Source organism: Muscardinus avellanarius (genome assembly GCF_963383645.1).
Source record: "Muscardinus avellanarius genome assembly, chromosome: 17".
Lineage (NCBI taxonomy): Eukaryota > Metazoa > Chordata > Mammalia > Rodentia > Gliridae > Muscardinus > Muscardinus avellanarius.
This window is the reverse complement of record NC_137803.1, coordinates 482291-500470: the sequence shown is the minus strand read 5'-3', so window position 1 is coordinate 500470 and position 18180 is coordinate 482291. Positions and strand designations below refer to the sequence as shown.

Genomic DNA, 18180 nt, shown 5'->3' with positions numbered 1-18180 from the left:
AGGGAAAGCACACCCTCGAAAGTGGGAATGCTAGCAGCGAGGCACACACGTGTAGTGTTTTTATTATTATCAAGTACACAATATTTAATTTTCACCCTGATTTTTTTTCTTTTACTCATGGTTATTTCTTAACTTATGAGCATAGTTGAAATTTCTAATAATGTCTGTTTATTTTTAGCTTATGTACTTTTTAGTCAGAAAACACACTTTTTAATGAGTATCTGTGAGGTTAGTGAGACGAGGCCTTCGGGTTCAGTGTTTGCTCTGTGTTTAGAATCATTGTGTGTGCTTGGGAGCAAGGTAGGTTCTGAAGGTTGACCGCAGTGTCTCTGCGTACCTAGGTCAAGACCCTCAGGTGCATGCTTCTGACCTCTCTGCCTCCACTAGTCTTTCTCTGCCCTTCCTAAGAGTTGTGAGACTAGTGTTGAAATCACCCGACATTGTTGCAGATGTGCCTGTTTTTCTTTGGGATTCTGTCAATTTTTGATACTATATATTTTGTGGCTTTGGTATTGTATGCATACAGATCTCATTTTTTATTTGTTCCTGGTGAATTAAGCATTTTCTCATTATAAAGTGACTTTCTTTATCTCTTCTAAAGCTTTTTGCATTAAATTCTGCTTTGTTTTGTGCTAATGTAGCAATTACGCCAGCTGTCTTTAATTTACTTGGCTTTTCTTCTTCCATCTTTGTAATTTCAATTTCTGTGTATTTATTTTATGTGTCTCTTATAACTAGTACAAAATTTAATTTTCATATACCCTGATAATTTTTGACAGTAGTATTTAGTATATATACAATTACTGTGACACTGTCATATTTTTAGCCTAAATCTGTTTTATTTTGCACTTTGAATATAACTTGCCTATTTTTTTAGCTTTCTCCTTTCTTGTCATTTTATTATTGTTTATAATTCAGTTTTTCCTCTAGTAATTTGGAAGTCGTATACGCAGTTTCTGCCTTAGTTATCCTCAAAATTAAAAACATTATTTTTAACTTACCAAATATAAAGTTACACAGTTCCTTTCTCTATTACCTTGCCATGTTTTGTTTTATCCCCTTCTGCACTTAGGCCACTCGTGTTGTTTATTTCAATTCTACATTCCCGACCACTGGATTATCCCTGTTGTTCTTTTCTTCTAGCATCTCAGTTCTTCTATGTGGAATAATTTTTCCTCGGTCAGAAAGTTTTTTCTCTTGTATTATGTTCAGTGCTTGCCTCGTGTTTGTGGAGAACCCTCTCATTTTGCTTGGCCTTTCTTCCTGCAGACCTGTTCCCCTGGGCACAGAGTCCAGGTGGTCACAGTTCCTGCTTGCTGCTGCTTTCACTCCTACCACAGGTGCTCCTTGTGCCTCCTCCTTCTCTCAGCTCTCAGCTCTCTCGCTGACGTCTGCACTCCCTGTATTTGTCTAGATGTGATACCTTTCATGCAATGCTTGGGATGCATGGGACTCCTGGCGTCTGCAGAGAGGTCTCTTGCATTCATTCACTTTAGAAGATTCTCAGTCGTCAGCTTTTCAGATACCGCTCGTGTATCAGTCTCCTCCCTTTTGAGGCATCAGTTCAGTGCTTATTAGATAGCCTCAGCATATTCTTTGTTTCTCTTGTTCTTACTTTTATATTTTTTTTTTTGCCTTTTTGCCCATGTGTTTAATTTCTTAGACTGTCTTTCTTAGCCTGCCCATGTGTTTTATTCCTGCTAGCCTGTCTTCCAAGTCCCTAATTCCATCTTTGGCTGCTGCATCTAACTGGCTATTGAACTGCTTTGTTTTAAATTTTTAATTTTTTTTTAAAACAATGTGCTAATTTTATTTATTTATTTATCTTTTTTTGGTGGTACTGGGGGTGGAACCCAGAGGCTTTCTACCTCTGGGCTATGCTCCCAGACCTTTTTTTAATATTTTATTTGGAAACAGGGTCTTACGAAGTTGCTGAGAGCCTCACTAAGCAGCTGAGGCTGGCTTCGAACCTGTGCGATCCTCCTGTCTCAGCCTCCCAAGCGCGGGGATTACAAGCATGCGCCACCACACCCAGCTTAAATTTTTAATTTTTTTAGTTCTAAAAGTTTTATCGGAGGCCAGGTGTGGTGGCGCATGCTTGTAATCCCTGCGCTTGGGAGGCGGAGATAGGAGGATCGTGCAGGTTCAAAGCCAGCCTCGCTGGCTTAAGAGACCCTGTTTCCAAATAAAAATATTTTAAAAAATAGGTCTGGGAGTGTAGCCCAGACATAGAAGGGTTTCCAGAAACCCCAGTACACTCCCCCCCCACACACAGTTTTATTGGCCTTCTTTGCATTGAATATTTTATTTTTATTGTTGCATATTTCATGCGCGTGTTTTTCTTTTTCTTTCTTTCTTTCTTCCTTTCTCTCTCTCTTTCTTTCTTTCTTTCTTTCTTTCTTTCTTTCTTTCTTTCTTTCTTTCTTTCTTTTAGTACTGGGGATGGAACCCAGGGGCATTCTACCTCCGAGCTACACCCCTAGCCCTATTTTTTTTATTCTTTATTTTGAAACGGGGTCTCACTGAGTTGCTGAGGCTCTCAGTGAACCGTGGTCCTCCTGTCTCAGCCTCCCAAGTGCTGTGGTTACACGTGTGCGCCACACACCCGGCTTTCTGATTTTCTTATGCGTCTAGTAGTTTCATGTTCTGAGCCCATTACTTGTAGTGTCCGCTGCTTTTGTCAGCCTCTCTTGAGCTTTCTTCTGGCTTTTGAGCATGGTGTCTTGCTTTGTTGTGTGCTGTATGTTCATGTGTGTTGTGGTGGTTAGCTCTTTCTTTAACATAATTGCATTTGAAAGAGTAATTATAGAGATCGCAGGTGAAGGCACATTGTCCAAGGCTTACACACTGCTTCAGCTGTGTTCTGAGAGGTACCTGTCTTGTAGCATCTTCATCCAAGTCCAAGATCCAGAGCCACTAGATTATTTAGGGAATGGGAGCCTGACTCCAGTCCCCTTGTCTGAGGAAGGAGCCCGGCACAGCCCTCCTTGTTGAGAAGACGGAGGGCCTCTCCTCAGACCTCGCCTTGTGGAGGGTCCAGGCTTTTCTTTCCACTTCAGTGTCTGGGTGGACCATTTAGAAAAGTTTCAGTTCTTGGAGACTGGCATGTGATCCCTTGGTCACTTATCATTTTAGGTTTTTTATTTCCTTTTGGATTTAAACCAGAAATTCCTCCCTGACTATTATATTTTTAAAAAATAAAAAATAAACAGTATGGTTTTTTTGTTTCGTTTTTACTGTTCTCACTGGGAGCATTAGCTCAAACAAGATAGCATATCATTCCCCAAGATCACAGACCTTTCCTGGAATTTTTATGTAAGAAAGTGGTGAGGATTTGAATTAAAGTCTGAGTAACTTCCATGGCAGTACTTTCTAAAGCTAAAATGTTAAGGCCCCAAGTATGATAAACTTTTTCTTTGAAAATGCAGCAAGCCCTCTTTAAAGACGAGTACAACTACCAGATAGAGAACTTGGAAAATGCAAGCTTCGAAAAGTCATCTCATAGCCAAGTGTGGTGGCATATGCAATAATCCCAGTACTTGGGAGTTGACACAGGAGGATATGGGTTCAAGGCCAGCCTCAGCAACTTAGCAGGACCCTTTCAAAATAAAGGAGAGGGCTAGGGACATAGCTCAGAGAATGCACCTGGTTTCAATCCCCAGTACCAAAAAGGAGGGCACCTGATAGGGAGACTGTGGTTTAGCCATGCCTGACGGGCAAGCTGGCTTAGCCGTGCACTGAGTACATCACTGTACACGGTGCTGCAGCAAATGCGTCAGCACAGGGATGAGCCATCGGAACAAGAGCAGTGCGGGCGATTTCTTAGGCGACCGGGTAATGTATACAGAACACAGACTCATCTCTACACCGTGGCCAAGAGGTCGAGATCAAGATGTCAGTGCTTGGCGTCTGTTGAGGGCTGCTCCCTACCTCCATGGTTGAGTCTGCTGTGCCCTGGCGGAAGACGGGCGGGCAGAAGAACACGAGGCCGCCCCTCCAGCCCTTGCTGGGTCGCAGTTCATTCAGTTAAGCAGAAGGCTGACGCTGCTTCTGTTGTGGACCCTCAGAAGTTGACGTGTCTCCACGCTGTCCTTGGAGAATGGCCTAACTCTCAGAGTGCCCACCGAGGTGTCACAGCTTGGCTGCCCGCCTCTGCCTACATGGGCCTGTCAGCTGCCCGCCTGCCCCCTCTGGCTCAGCCCATCTTGAACGCCAGCACTCCTTCACTTTCTGAAACATCACTGTATTTGAAATCCTCAGTCCTTCCACACCCACTCAGGAACTTCATAGTGTGATTTGGAATTTTGCTTATACTAATTTCTTCACAGCTTCCAGGGTTTTCTGTGCCCAGTACCTGAGACCACATTTGTTTACCCTGTGTCTGTTGCAGGGATGCACTCAATGGGGCACTCCTGGGATGTCAAGGTGCCCTCCCTTCATTCCAGTTATGTTAGCCCCAATACACGCGCACGGGTGGCTGAGTGCCTGGTGCATTTTCACAAGTCCCAGCTTGGCTGACCACTGGCTCTCCACGACCCTGCGCAGCACAGAGCGAGGGTCCACCTTTCTCAGGAGAGGAGCAGCCCCTTCTGGCTCAGTCACCCCCACCCCCACCCCCACCCCACCCCTGCCTTTATGCACCACCTTGGCCTCCCAACACATGGCACTGGACAGAGGCCTTACTGAAGCTCAGAGAGATCATGTCCCTCTTTATCTGAGGTCATGATAGGAGGTTGAGTTGGCAAGAGTTCATGGCCACTCGGATGTAGGCATGAACAGCAGAGGACCTGGGATGCTCCTGCTGCCTGGCTGGAGATGAGAACACCACATCTCCCCTGAAGACAGAAGCCTCCTCCTTCCTTGTTGAGAAGCAGTAAGTTTGTTTTTATTTCATTAACCAGTAAGAGAGGGAGTGGGCATGGTAACACTCCACTCTGTGGTGTCCATTAAAGGTGTTGAGCCGTCCACAGTAACCTATCCCATTGGCAGAAGAGCATGCCGGCCTGAAGCCCAGGAGGCGGTCCACATTGGTCCCGGAGGGTCAGGTGTGGCTGCTGCTGTTCACGGTGCGTCGTGAGACACTACAGACAACACAGGAAAAAGCATCCAGAACTTTTCAGATTAAAAAAAATGGCCTCTGTGTCCTTTCAGCCTTACAGGAAAAGGTTACAATACTTTTGATAAAAGTTCTGATTAAAACAACTTCTATTTTCTTGTGCTCAGATCAGAGCCTGCATGTGAATTACTTCAGGTAGACTCACTCCCTGAGGAGAGGTGCGTGCATGTCTCAGAACAGGCTGGGGACTGAGCTCACCTGGCAGTGCTCAGTGCCAGGTTTAATTGCAATGAATTAGAGCAGAAATACAGAAGGCATCCTGGGGCTTAAGTGGGACCATAGTGTATATTTTAGGAAAATGCACTTCACATTTATGTAAAGACCAGGTTAGCTCCTCATTTTTGAAGCTGTGGGAGTGGCCTGTTTGGAGAACAGGAGCGACCATGTCAGGCAGTATTAGGTTCTAAAACTGATCTTGTTTTCTTACTATAGCAAAAACCAGATTCATACATGTTTCTCTTTGTAATATCCCTGAACACAGTATTTATTCAAGGTAATTCATTTTATTTTTCTCATTACATAACGATAGAAGTCATGCTCGCCTCCTAGTTCAGTTAACTATCTAAAATTACCCAAAGCGCACGGGTGCCATCTTCCCTTGCAGCACCAAGCCCCAGAGAGGAGGGAGACTCAGAACAGAGCTCAGAGCCAGAGAGGAGATACGCCGGCCTCACACCCGAGGACGCAGCAGCAGTGCCTTACTGCCGGCAGCAGCGGCGAATTCACCGGATGGCTACAGCCCACCAGGCTCCAGAGAGGAGCAGCGGACAGTGAGCTGAGGTGAGCCGCTGCAGAACAGCTGGGCAGAATTTGGCAGATTTTTTGGCACAGAAAGCATCTAAAGCGCCCAGGGGCTGGGCTCAGCACACCCTGCAGGGAATCAGAGCGGAGCTCAGAAACAGAGAAGAAATACGCCGGCCTCACGGCCGAGGGCGCAGCAGTAACGCCATATTGCCACCGGCGGCAGCAGCAGCGAATTCACCAAGTCCACGACAGTTCCGTCTGCGCACTCAACAACAGTGAGTCAAATTGTGGCCCCTAGAGGAGAAATCCCAGTACTGTACTCCCAGGGACTTGACCCAGTGGGGGAGTGGTGGTGGCAGAGATATCACACCATAGGAGAACGCCCAACCTGGCACCCCCCCATGGTCTAAAGCACCCTCGATTGACTCCCTGGGTCTGAGACTCTGCAATACAACCCAGTAAAGGAGTAGTGGGGACTGAGATACCACAGACTCGAGATCCAGAACACCTTAAGTGAAGTCATAGTGACCCAAGGGAAGAACCCAGAGAAGGCACAAACTTCCGAAATCATGGGAAAGAGGAATAACAATGGAGCAATGAATTCTCACAACCCCACAACATTAGAACCTGATAAAACAGAAATTCAGAGATTTCTAGAAGATCAAATCAGGAAAATAACTGTAGAAATAATAGAAGTGTTTCAAAAAGAATTCAGAGAGAGCCAAAAAGAGATAAAGGATGCAATTAATGAAGTAAAGCCCTCAATTCAAAGCACAAACAACCGATTAGACCACATGGAGAACAGAATCTCGCTCTTAGAAGATGATCATTCCAAAAATGAACGCATAGTTTCTAATCTAGGAAAAAATATCCGACAGCAGGAATCTGATATTGAAGAAATATGGGCCCATTTTAAGAGAGCTAACCTAAGAATAATTGGAATAGAGAAGGGAAAAGAAAGTGAAACCAAAGGGATCAACAATCTCTTCAAGGAAGTAATGGCAGAAAATTTTCCAAACATAGAGCAAGAGGTCGATACACAGGTCCAGGAAACTTATAGAACTCCCTTTAGACAGGATCGGAGAAGAGGATCCCCACGCCACATAATTGTCAAAATGACCAATGTGGAAGCCAGGCAGAGAATCTTAAAGGCAACAAAAACAAAGGGCCAAGTGACATTCAGAGGCAAACCAATCAGAATCACTCCAGACTTCCCAAACCAAGTCATGAGAGCCAGAAGGGCTTGGAGTAACATATTCCAAACTCTGAAAGAAAACAACTTCCAGCCAAAAATTTCCTACCCAGCAAAACTTTCTATCAAATTAGATGGGGAAATAAGAAGCTTCCACGACAAACAGAAACTGAAGGAATTTATGTCTTCAAAACCAGCGCTAGAGAAAATACTCAAAGAGATTAACTACAAAGAAGAAATAGGTAACACTCACCAGAACCAGAGAAACAAGAGTTTCCATCTAACAGACAACTAAGATTGGTTATCTGTGGAGATTCATTATTTATGTTAGTCTTTTACCTATCTCTAAATTGTATTGTTTGCTTTTATTGTTGCTAATTTTTAGGATTTCTAGTTGGAATATTAATATACCTTCAGATATAGCATTTGGAAATATTTTATCCCATTCTATCAGTAACTTTTAACTCTGTTTACATTGTCTTTGGATATAAAATATTTTTTTTTATTTTTTAGGGAGTTTATTTACCCTTTTCTTGCCTGTGCCACTGAAATCATATCCAAGAAATCACTGCCAATTTCAGTGTTGTGAGGTTTTATGGCCCAGATTTTCTTCTAAAAGTTTATAGTATTAAGATTTATATTTAGGTCTTTTATCTATTTTGAGTTAATATTTGTATATGTGTTAGGTAAGGGTCCAATTTTATTCTTTTTCATGTAAATATTATTTTTCAACAATATTTAGTTAAAAGATTAGTATTTCCTCCACCAAATGTTCGTAGAAACCTTGTCAAAAATAACTTGACAATATATGGAAGAATTTATCTCTAGGCTTTTATTTAACTCCAATGGTTTATATATCTGCCTTTAGAACAGTACTACACTGTTTCAATTATTGTAGCTTTATATGGTTTGAAATCAGAAAATATACATCTTCTTGCTTTGTTCGTTTTCAAGATCATTTTGGGTATCTAGAGTCCATATTCCATATTAGGATAGATTTTTTTCTGAAAAATAAATAAATAAATGTATGATAGTTTCACCTAAAAAAGAAAAAGAAGAAAATATTCTCTGGTAAGAAAGAAAGCAAAAAGAAATATTGAAATGTGTTCTTTAAGTCATCAAAAGCTTGGTATCAGACAAATGAAACTGTTATGGGAGATTATCATTGTTAATTTTGGGTAAATTGCTATAATACTATATGTCAACCACTAAGCCAAGCATGGGAAGGAGGGATGGGGAAGGAATGGGGTGGGGATTGGGTAGGGGCTGACTGGGTGATGTGTGCATGTATGTCTACAGAAGTGTTTTTTTTTCCCCTCATTATAATGTATGAATACAGTGCACCAATAAAAAATAATAATAATATTTAAAAAAAAGAATTATGGAGGTGCTCAGAATTATAGCAGTGCCTGGAACAGAGGGAGAATGTTTACATGAGAAGAAATAAGTAGCATAATCTCTAAAACACACAATGTACTTAAACATATCAAAGTCAACCACTAAGCCAAGCAAGGCATGGAGGGGTGGGAAGAGAATGGGGTGGGAATTGGGTAGGGGTTAAATCAGTGATGTGTACATGTATGTCCACACAAGATTTTTTACCCCAATATGATGTATGAATATAATGTACCAATAAAATTTTTAAAATAAAATCGTTGCTGAAAAAAATAAATAAATAAATAAATAAGATAAATAAATAAAATTTATTTATTACCCAAAACTTATTAATTACCCAAAACTTCCCCTTTCCTACAGTAGGTCTGTTGGTAACAGTTTCACAGTTGCTAAATCAGCAATAGAATGAACTTTTACCATAAAACCTTTTTCTGTAATCCTCAAAACATCAGATTTGCCATGTGTTTCTGCAAACCAGAGCACATGTCTGAGTTCAGCACTTTACAGTGGGTAGAAGTCTAGGTTTTAAAATTTTGTAAAATTAGGGCGTTACTAAAATGTGAAGTCAGTACAGGGGTCATGTGTACTCTGCCAGTTCAGTGGCAGTTGATCAGAATACATAGCATGAGTTTCAGACGTGAGTCTGGGACTCCCTGAAGCCAGCGAGGCTGGCTTGGAACCTGCGCGATCCTCCTGTCTCTGCCTCTTCCTTCTTGAGCTCCCACCACCCTTAGCCCAGGGTCAGCTTGAGCTCCTCAAGAGCCTCTGTCCAGCTAAAGACAGGAATCCATTTGTATCACAGTAGCCTCCGCAGGATGACACTTTGCGAAACAACTGATCAGAATTCAGAGTAACACCAATACAAAGAGCAGTCGCCTTCCTCGGAAGCGCAGACCCCTGAGCCAGAGGGCGGGAGCTGTGCGAAGCCCCTGCCCGCTCTCCCCTTCCTGCGGCCCCACTAGCCCTCGCAGCTCTCCCCCCCAGCAGGGCCTGTGTTTTAGCCACCCTGCCTGTGGCCTTCACTTCTCTTTTCTGGTTCATAGAAAGTCTTCCTGCAAAGCCCAGACCAAGCAGATTTGTTGTAAAAACATCTTCCTTTTCCCGTTTCAAACCTCTCTCCTGGTCCTCAACCCAATCTTGGTAGCCATCGTTAGGGCTTCCCTCACGTTGTCGAGCCTTTCCCGTGTGGGGCCTCCACTCCACCCTTGACCTGGAAAGCTCGTCGACCTCCCCGGCTGACGAGGGGCTCGCAGATGGGGGAGACCCGGCGGTATGATGAAGAGGCAGGTCTGTGCAGGGCTCTGGGCTGCAGACCAGGCGGCGCTGGCCTGGGCTCCTGCGGGCCTGCCGGCGGTCGTGACCAGGCGGCGCTGGCCTGGGCTCCTGCGGGCCTGCCGGCGGTCGTCCTGACCGCCTCCACCAGCGGCTCTTGGCTTTCCTTAATTTGTTTCACTCTTCACACAGGATTATAAGTAGCCGAAAGATGGTGGGCTAATTGTCATCCGGCTTGAAAGATGGGCACAGCTAATTGCCAGTCACAGGTGTCCCTTCCACCACCACTGTGCATGTGGATTTTAAGATGCGCACTCAGTGGACAGATCAAAGCATCATTATTTTATGTTCTTTAACTTACACGTAGACTTTCTACACCAGTTGCTAAAGAATGTTTTTCAGACGTGTTGAACCATATGAATTTGTAAATGGGTTGGACCATATGAATTTCCGGTTTGGTAGATTAAAAGCACTTGAATGTCAGCAGTTTCGCTCCACTGTTTAGGTGTATTCTCTCTGCCGTTTTCATGATACAAACTAGATAGCCGCGGGTTTTGAGTTGATGCGTGGAGGGGCCGTGCTGCCCACTGCAGAAGCAGCATTGCGTTGTGGAGGTTTATGGCCATTTTGGCTGAGGCCCAAGAGGCCAGCCCTTCTGCTCTGCACTTCCAGACAGATTATGCAAAGCTGTCTCCCTGGCAGGATGGCCAGTCGTGTGTGTTAAATTGCAGTCTTACCTTATCAACCCAGCAAGACCCTGTTTTCAAATAAGAACTAAATCAGGCTGGGGATATAGCCTAGAGGTACACACACACACACACACACACACACACACACACACACGAATGAATGAATGAATGAATGAATGAATGGTGGTCTTCACTAGATAGCTGAACATATGTTATATTAACAATAACTAGAAAGCTGAGAGCACTGCTGACAGCTTGCTCTGTATTGACCTGTCATACTTTGCTTGTGCTTATGTTTTGCTGTTTAGCACCTGGACACAGGAGACATTCAGTTAATAGTTGTACAGCAGGTGACAAAGCGTAAGGCCCACGTCACACAGCTATTTGCATAATCACTGCTTGATTCCTAAGACCATGTGCCCACTGCTCCAGCCCCAAATGCTGTCTGCCTGTTTCACCAGGTGTATAATGTTTGGAGGAAGGAGCTCCCACTCCATTGTCTCTGTAGACACTGGGTGTAAAAGCATCTGTTGATGTCCAGCCCCCAGACTCACGTGTTTTGTTTTGTTTGCGGGTCTAGGGATGAAACCCAGGGGCATTTGACCTCCGAGCTACATCCCCTGCCCTATTTTTTATTCTTTATTTTGAAACCAGGTCTCACTGAGTTGCAGAGGGCCTCACTAAGTAGCTGAGGCTGGCCACGAACCACGATCCTCCGGTCTCAGCCTCCCAAATGCTGGGATTACAAGCGTGCGCCACCACGCCCGGCATTGACTCACATGTTTTAAAGTCTGAAATCTAGCATTACCTATTTGCTTTCATGAAAGTGAAGGAGCACGTGTAATGATAGTTGACGTGGCAGGACGAGCAAGCACAGCACGTGGTCAGACGTACTAACGCCCTGCTGGCTTCACTTGGCAGTCTGCGTGTGAACTTGGACATGGGCAAGGCAGCATATGGATGGATGATAATGGAAGATGAGAATATTCCTGGGACCGTCGTGCGGACCAGCACCATACCAGAGGAGCTGGGGCGCCTGGTGTACTTGCTGACAGACAAAACAGGTACGCTGCACCGTGCATGGGCTAGATCGCGTCCAGAGTCGTCCCGGTGCTGCTCCAGTGCACATAAGCGTCTGTGTGCATGCGTTAGAGCAGAAGGTGGAGCTCACATTCAGAGGCTCCCAGGCTTTACCTTTGAAAACTGTTCACACAACTTAATCTTCATCCTCTTGTGCACCGCATCCTCAGAGTTAGCAAAGTGTCACGTTCTTGGGGCTTTAAGTGACATGTTTCTGTACTTTGAATTTTCTATAGTCTTACAGGTTTTTTCTAACTGCCTTTTTAACACTTCTCTGGTGATATCTGAAGAGTTAAAAATGTTTGTTTTTTTTAAAATGATACTTGTGAGCTGTTAGAAGAAAACAAGATATGTGAGCTTATTTTAACAACAGTAGACTCCTAAAGAGCTTTGCTATAAATTATCCTACCCTGCATCTCTGTGCCCCAAATTCTGTTGTCCTTATTTTGAGTTTTTTTAAATCAAAGCATTCGAACCAGTCCATATCATATTAAGTAAAAGATAAATTGAATCTGCTATTGTAATAAAATCTATAGCTGAGTGTTAAAATTTATCCTTAATTTATTGACTTGTAGCCGGGTATGGTGGCGCATACTTGTAATCCCAGCATTTGGGAGGCTTAGACAGGAGGATCCAAGTTCACAGACAGCCTCAGATACTTAGGCCGTTTGTAACTCAGTGAGACCCTTTTTCAAAATAAAGAATTAAAAAATAGGGCTGGGGGTGTAGCTCAGAAGTAGAATGCCCCTGGGTTCCATCCCCAGTACCACAAAAAAAGAAAATTATTGACTGTGATTTAAATCCCTAGTAATTATTAGTGAACTAGAAATAAAAGAATACTTAGATAACATTATAAGGTAAATCTTGCTGAGTGTGGTGTACGTCTGTAATCTCAGTACTAGGGATCCGGAGACAGGAAGATTGTGAGTTCAAGGCCCTCATGATCAACACAGTGAGACCCTATTTCAAAAATAAAATGTGCCAGGGGTGTGACTCAGAGATAAAGTGCTCTGAGTTCAGTCCCCAGTAACTAATACACACACATACACAGACAAATGCGTGCACACACACACTCACACTCACACACACACCATGCACACTCAGTATGTGTCTCAAACAAAATTCAATATCATTTAATAATTAAATATTGGGAAAATCCTTGCCATAGCCAGGAAAAAGACAAAGAAATCTGCTTACATCATTGTTATGTTATAGTCCCCAATACCAGGAAGGAAAAATTATAAAAATAAAAATAGTATTAACATAGCCAGTCAGACTTTTGAAGGATAACAGTATTATCACAAAAGTCAAAGACATAATGTGGAAAAAGTAAGAAAAGCCACAAGTAAGTATTCTGAATTAGAAACTGGACAAGTTCAGATAGCTGATATTTCTAATACATTTTTTTTTTTTTTTTGGTGGTGGTACTGGGGTTCCTGGAAACCCTTCTACCTCTGAGCTATACTCCCAGACCTATTTTTATACTTTTTAATTTGGAAACGGTCTCTTAAGCCAGCATGGCTGGCTTCGAACCTGCGCGATCCTCCTGTCTCCGCCTCCCAACCATGGAGAATTACAAGCGTGGATCACCACGCCCAGCTCTAATACATTTTAAGAGGACATCAGTCCTTTATAACCAATAACCTTAAGAACATGAGTAATGGAAAAATCCCCAGAAAAATGTAATCCCCAGTCTTAAAACAGACTCAGAAGAAAGAGAAGCAGTTTTAACACTCCTAAAACTATTGAATAAAGGTAGGTTTTTAAAAAATCTCCTGACCCCAGCCCTAAATAAAGTTATTAGTAATTTTACCATTGTTTCAAGACATGCTTTCATCACCGTATTTCTTTCAGAGAATAGAGAACAAGGAGTATTCCATGTTCTTAACACTTAGTATTCCATACACTTAACACAAAGAAAGCTAGGAGAGCCCAAGTCAGGAAACTTAAGTGCATGTCCCTCTAATATTTTACCTAAAAAGTCCTACATTGTTTCTAGACCAAATCCAGTAATGGTGAAAATGTCAATACACTCTTACCAAGTAGTTTACCCTGGGAACAAAAAGATAGTTTAATATTTTAAAAAGACAGCTATACACAGATAAAAGGAGAAAGCCACAATAAAGTATATAATAATGGTAAACTGGAACACATAAAGGCATTTGACGCATTTGTAAAAGTCAACACCTATGTATGACTTGAGAAAAGCTCACGATGCAGCCTGAATGCCTGGTGTCCCTAACATGCCCTCACCACATCGCTGGTGGGCTCCTCCAGTGCTGAGCACAGAAAGGCCCCTTGGTACGCACCCCTCCCAGCATGGCGGGAGCATGCCCTGAACTGACAAGGTCCAGGGGCTGCCCTTGGGTTCAGGAGGCGGCAGTGCTGTTGTGGCCTCCCAAGAGGGATGGGATGGTCCTCTGATCACTGCAAGTGGGTGGACAGCATTTCACGCCTTCCTCACTTCAGTGTTGAAGAGACATTGTGTCCCACAGCCGGGGAGAAACAGGCTGCCGTGGACCAAGCCCCGGCTGCCACTCTGTGTGTTGAATGAGCAGACCCCTTAGCCCTTCTGAGCAGAGCAGATGTGCTGCCAGCCTTTGAGGCCCCAGAACGTCTGCTACCGGCTCTCGATGGGGACAGACAGGTGAGCACAAACAGAACAGCCTTCCTCTCCCCTCCCCAGGCCTGTCGTACGTGGGGACCAGTGTCTGGTGTGGGCTACAAGGTTGCATCCAGGAGAGTAAATAAGCAGGGCCTTTCTGCCTGTCTTCCCTGTTCCTCCGTGGATGAGTCCACTCTTGAGGGCAGTCCACTCTTCCCCTCCTGAGTGTAGAAATTACAAGCTGATCAAGTGCCAGTGGTTGCCATTAGAGTCCTGGTCATAGCAGAGATTCCAGCAGTATATGGCTGTCTATCAGCATGAAGAATCCTAGTTCTTGGTATCGGGGTAGAGGGCAGGGCACAGGGCAGTGTGCAGACATCTTCCAAGTGGCCGGGTTTGTGCCAAAACAATCAAGGATGAACTGCTGTCTGTGGGCCCTTCCATGGCTAACATGAAGGCGAGGTGGTCCTTCCCAAGATTGTAAACCGGGTTTGTGCTTCATCAATAAGCTTTTTGACAAGAAGCGTCCATCACGGTGGCTCTCTCATTTGCCACAGCAGAATAGAAAATGAAGTATACCAATAATTGCATTACAGTTTCCTTCTTGTGGACAAGAAAGCAATGTGGTATAATTAGGTTTGATTGGAGTGCATGTTTCCGGTAAGATCTGAAATTAATGATGTTGCCATAGTGACACATCTGCGGCCACCAGTGCGTGAAACATAAAGTAATTCATTCGACAAGAGTAGACATCTGTTAGCTGCGAGGATGCAGAGCATATTGACACTGACCAGGAACCCTAGACGCTGTGTGATAAATGGACACATGACGCTGGCACGGGAGGAAGGGTAATTTGTACTTTATCTGCTGGGAGAACTTTAATCTTCTCACGGGTTGCATTTGACAATGCCATTGTTTAAAGAACAATGCTGCAGAGAACTCATAAATTTTAAAACTTAACTCAGGCTGCAGCCTATTAAAGAATACATTAATTCTTTTGTTAGGGAGTTTTTGTCTTCATGTGGAACAAAACCATTACTAAAAACACCCACTAAAACAACAGGTTTTTAGGACTTACATTTTAATTATAGCATCCATTACCCCAAAACACTGTGTTGTCCAGACTTGACTGCCAGCTGCGTTTCTGGACAGCACTGTTGTGTGGAAAAGGTGTGCGGAGGGCCAGGACAGCAGAGTGTGTGTGTGCTAGCCCAGTGTGGGCGCTCACAGGTCTCACAGGTGAGACTCAGAAGTGGACATTAGTGCTTGTCCTCTAAACCAGAGAACAGCTGGTCTCTCCCGAGTCGTGATAGCCGCTGGGGGATTCAGTCACGACAGGCACAAGCGGTCTTGCTGGTGCGGTTATTCACTAACCTTGAGCTTGGGTGTGAGGGCTGTGATTAATGTTTTGAGGTGCTTGGGCCAAGTGAGAGACTTAACACAGCAAGAGCGAGCAGATGCTGGCAGGGCTGGGCACCGCAATCTTTCCAGAAAGCCTGAATCATGGCGACTCCAATACGTGCCGGTGTTAAGTGACGTCAGCTACTTAAAGGAGGGCCCACTGCACGGGAAGCTTGGCACCTAAAAAGTGTGTCCCTGGCTCCTGAGGAGACTGAGCACATGTGTGTAGTCGTACCCACTGACCACCCTTGATGTCACTGCCTGGCTGGGATCTTCACAGGGAGTGGTCTCGCTCTGCCTCAGCAGCCTCTCTCTGAAACAAGCAGAGTGGCCTTTGTTTTTCTGTCAGTCACCTGCCTGCTCTTGAATTATGTCCTGGTGGAGTCTTGTATGGCTGACAGGGCCCTGAGGCCCCACTCTGCTCAGACCTGGGCGTCGCCCCCCCACCCCCCCAGTGACAGCTGCAGGAGCTTTCCTCGGGCCAGCTTCCTCACCACCTGTTCTGTTCACGGCTGTCCAGAACCTCGTTTTATCAATGGGCTGCAGTGCTGGTTTTTTCAGGAATCACAAGCATGTTGCCACAGGAACCTTGGGTCATAACTAACCTAATGTCATTCTCCGACATGTGTTGGTCACTTGCTCTCTGATTATTCTTGAGATAGCTCCTCCCCTCTTAAATTTTCCAATTTGGGGGCCTATTAATTGCTGCCATATTAAGATGACAAAAATTGTAGAAATTGTCAGCTGGTTGGAATCATTAAAAGATTAGAGCTAAGCTTTGAGAGCCAGGTATTTGGGAGGCTAAAGCAGGAGGATGGCAGATTGAAGCCAGCCTCAGCAACTGAGCAGTACCCTTGCAACTTGGCATGACCCTGTTTCAAAATAAAAAGGGCTGGGATGTTGCTGGAAAACAGGATGCCCTGGATTCAATCTCCATACCAAAGCAAAAGAATCTGAAAAATGATTTTCAGTTACTTGCTCTTGGTAACCGATTTCTTCTTGCTACTCTACTTACTACTGTTCAAGAAGGTAAATTAAGCCAGGCGTGGTGGCACACGCTTGTAATCCCTGTGCTTGGAAGGCTGAGACAGGAGGATTGCACAGGTTCGAAGCCAGCCTCAGCTACTTAGTGAGGCTCTCAGCAACTTAGTGAGACCCTGTTTCCACATAAAGATATAAAACTAGGCCTGGGAGTATAGCCCAGAGTTAGAAAGCCTCTGGGTTCCACCCCCAGTACCACACCCCAAAAAAAGGAGGTAAAATAAGTTTGAAATTAGCAAGTTATGAAAATATGTTTTTTAAATTCCTCTTGGTATGTGAAGAAACAATGTGCCCCTTACCCAAAGAAGTGTCTACTTAAAAACAAGGTGTGAGACACTTGAAATTCAAGTAGAAACATCAGAGAGCCAAAGAGTTCATTGTTGATTTAGTGAGGAGTGCTAGTTATCCATTTGACTATCCCTTTAAGCCAATAAAGAGGATTTATTAGCAAATGAGAAGTTGTGGGGATGCAGCACTATCACACAGCCTGGGTTCCTGAGAGCTGTCAGTACACAGCCCTCTCCATGCATTGGTGAAGCTCTCCTCACCTGTCAACGCAGTCAGCTGGAGACACAGTCGCCATCCAGTCACTCCCGTTCTTCCCAGCCCCGGGAAAACCCATGTCTGCCTCCTGTGTCTGTGGACTTGTCTCCTGTGGACATTCCTTGTGAATGGAATCTCACATCATGGGGCCCTGTGTGTCTGGCTTCCTTCATCTAGAGTGTTTTCAAGGTTAGTTTGGTGTTGAGGATAGACACACTGATCTGAGAACAGGGCAGAGAACCCAGAGGTACAACTTTACTGTCATCTAGAACATGTGGTGTTGGGGATAGACACACAGATCTGAGAACAGGGCAGAGAACCCAGAGGTACAATGTACCATCATCTAGAACATGTAGTGTTTGGGGGATAGACACAGTGTTCTGAGAACAGGGCAGAGAACCCAGAGGTACAATGTACCGTCATCTAGAACATGTGGTGTTGGGGATAGACACACAGCTTTGAGAACAAGGTAGAGAACCCAGAGGTACAATGTACCGTCATCTAGAACATGTGGTGTTTGGGGATAGACACAGTGTTCTGAGAACAGGGCAGAGAACCCAGAAGTACAATGTACCGTCATCTAGAACATGTCATGTTTAGGGATAGACACACAGACCTGAGAACAGGGCAGAGAACCCAGAGGTACAATGTACCGTCATCTAGAACATGTCGTGTTTAGGGATAGACACACAGACCTGAGAACAGGGCAGAGAACCCAGAGGCACAACGTACCTTCATCTAGAACATGTGATGTTGGGGATAGACACACAGCTTTGAGAACAGGGCAGAGAACCCAGAGGTACAATGTACCATCATCTAGAACGTGTCGTGTTGGCATGAGCTGTACCAGTCTTCATTGTAGTTGTCTTTTAAGTTTTCTGTCCATAGAAAATCACTCATAATAAAAAGGCTGATGGAAGTGGCCATTAATCATGACCCTGTTTACAGGCTGCAGAGAATTTATGCCTCCCATCCTCAACCCAAATAAGTTGTCATACTCCAAACTCAATGTACATCACAGAAGAAAGTCTAAAGGTAGTTTTCAATTAAGTCAAATCACCTGATACATAAAATGTTTCAGGCATTTAAATAATATAGTTGT

At 44.3% G+C, this 18180-nt stretch overlaps 1 protein-coding gene across 2 annotated transcripts in view; it reads left to right on the top strand.

Moving 5' to 3' along the window:
- The window catches only part of ATP9B (ATPase phospholipid transporting 9B (putative)), a gene marked incomplete at both ends in the record, with an annotated part of 192631 nt that overhangs the window by 128378 nt on the left and 46073 nt on the right, over positions 1-18180 (top strand). For both annotated transcript variants that reach the window (XM_080714481.1, XM_080714480.1), the window contains one exon: positions 11330-11472. In XM_080714481.1, the coding sequence (XP_080570607.1) occupies positions 11330-11472 (143 nt within the window). The remainder of the gene's footprint in view (positions 1-11329; positions 11473-18180) is intronic.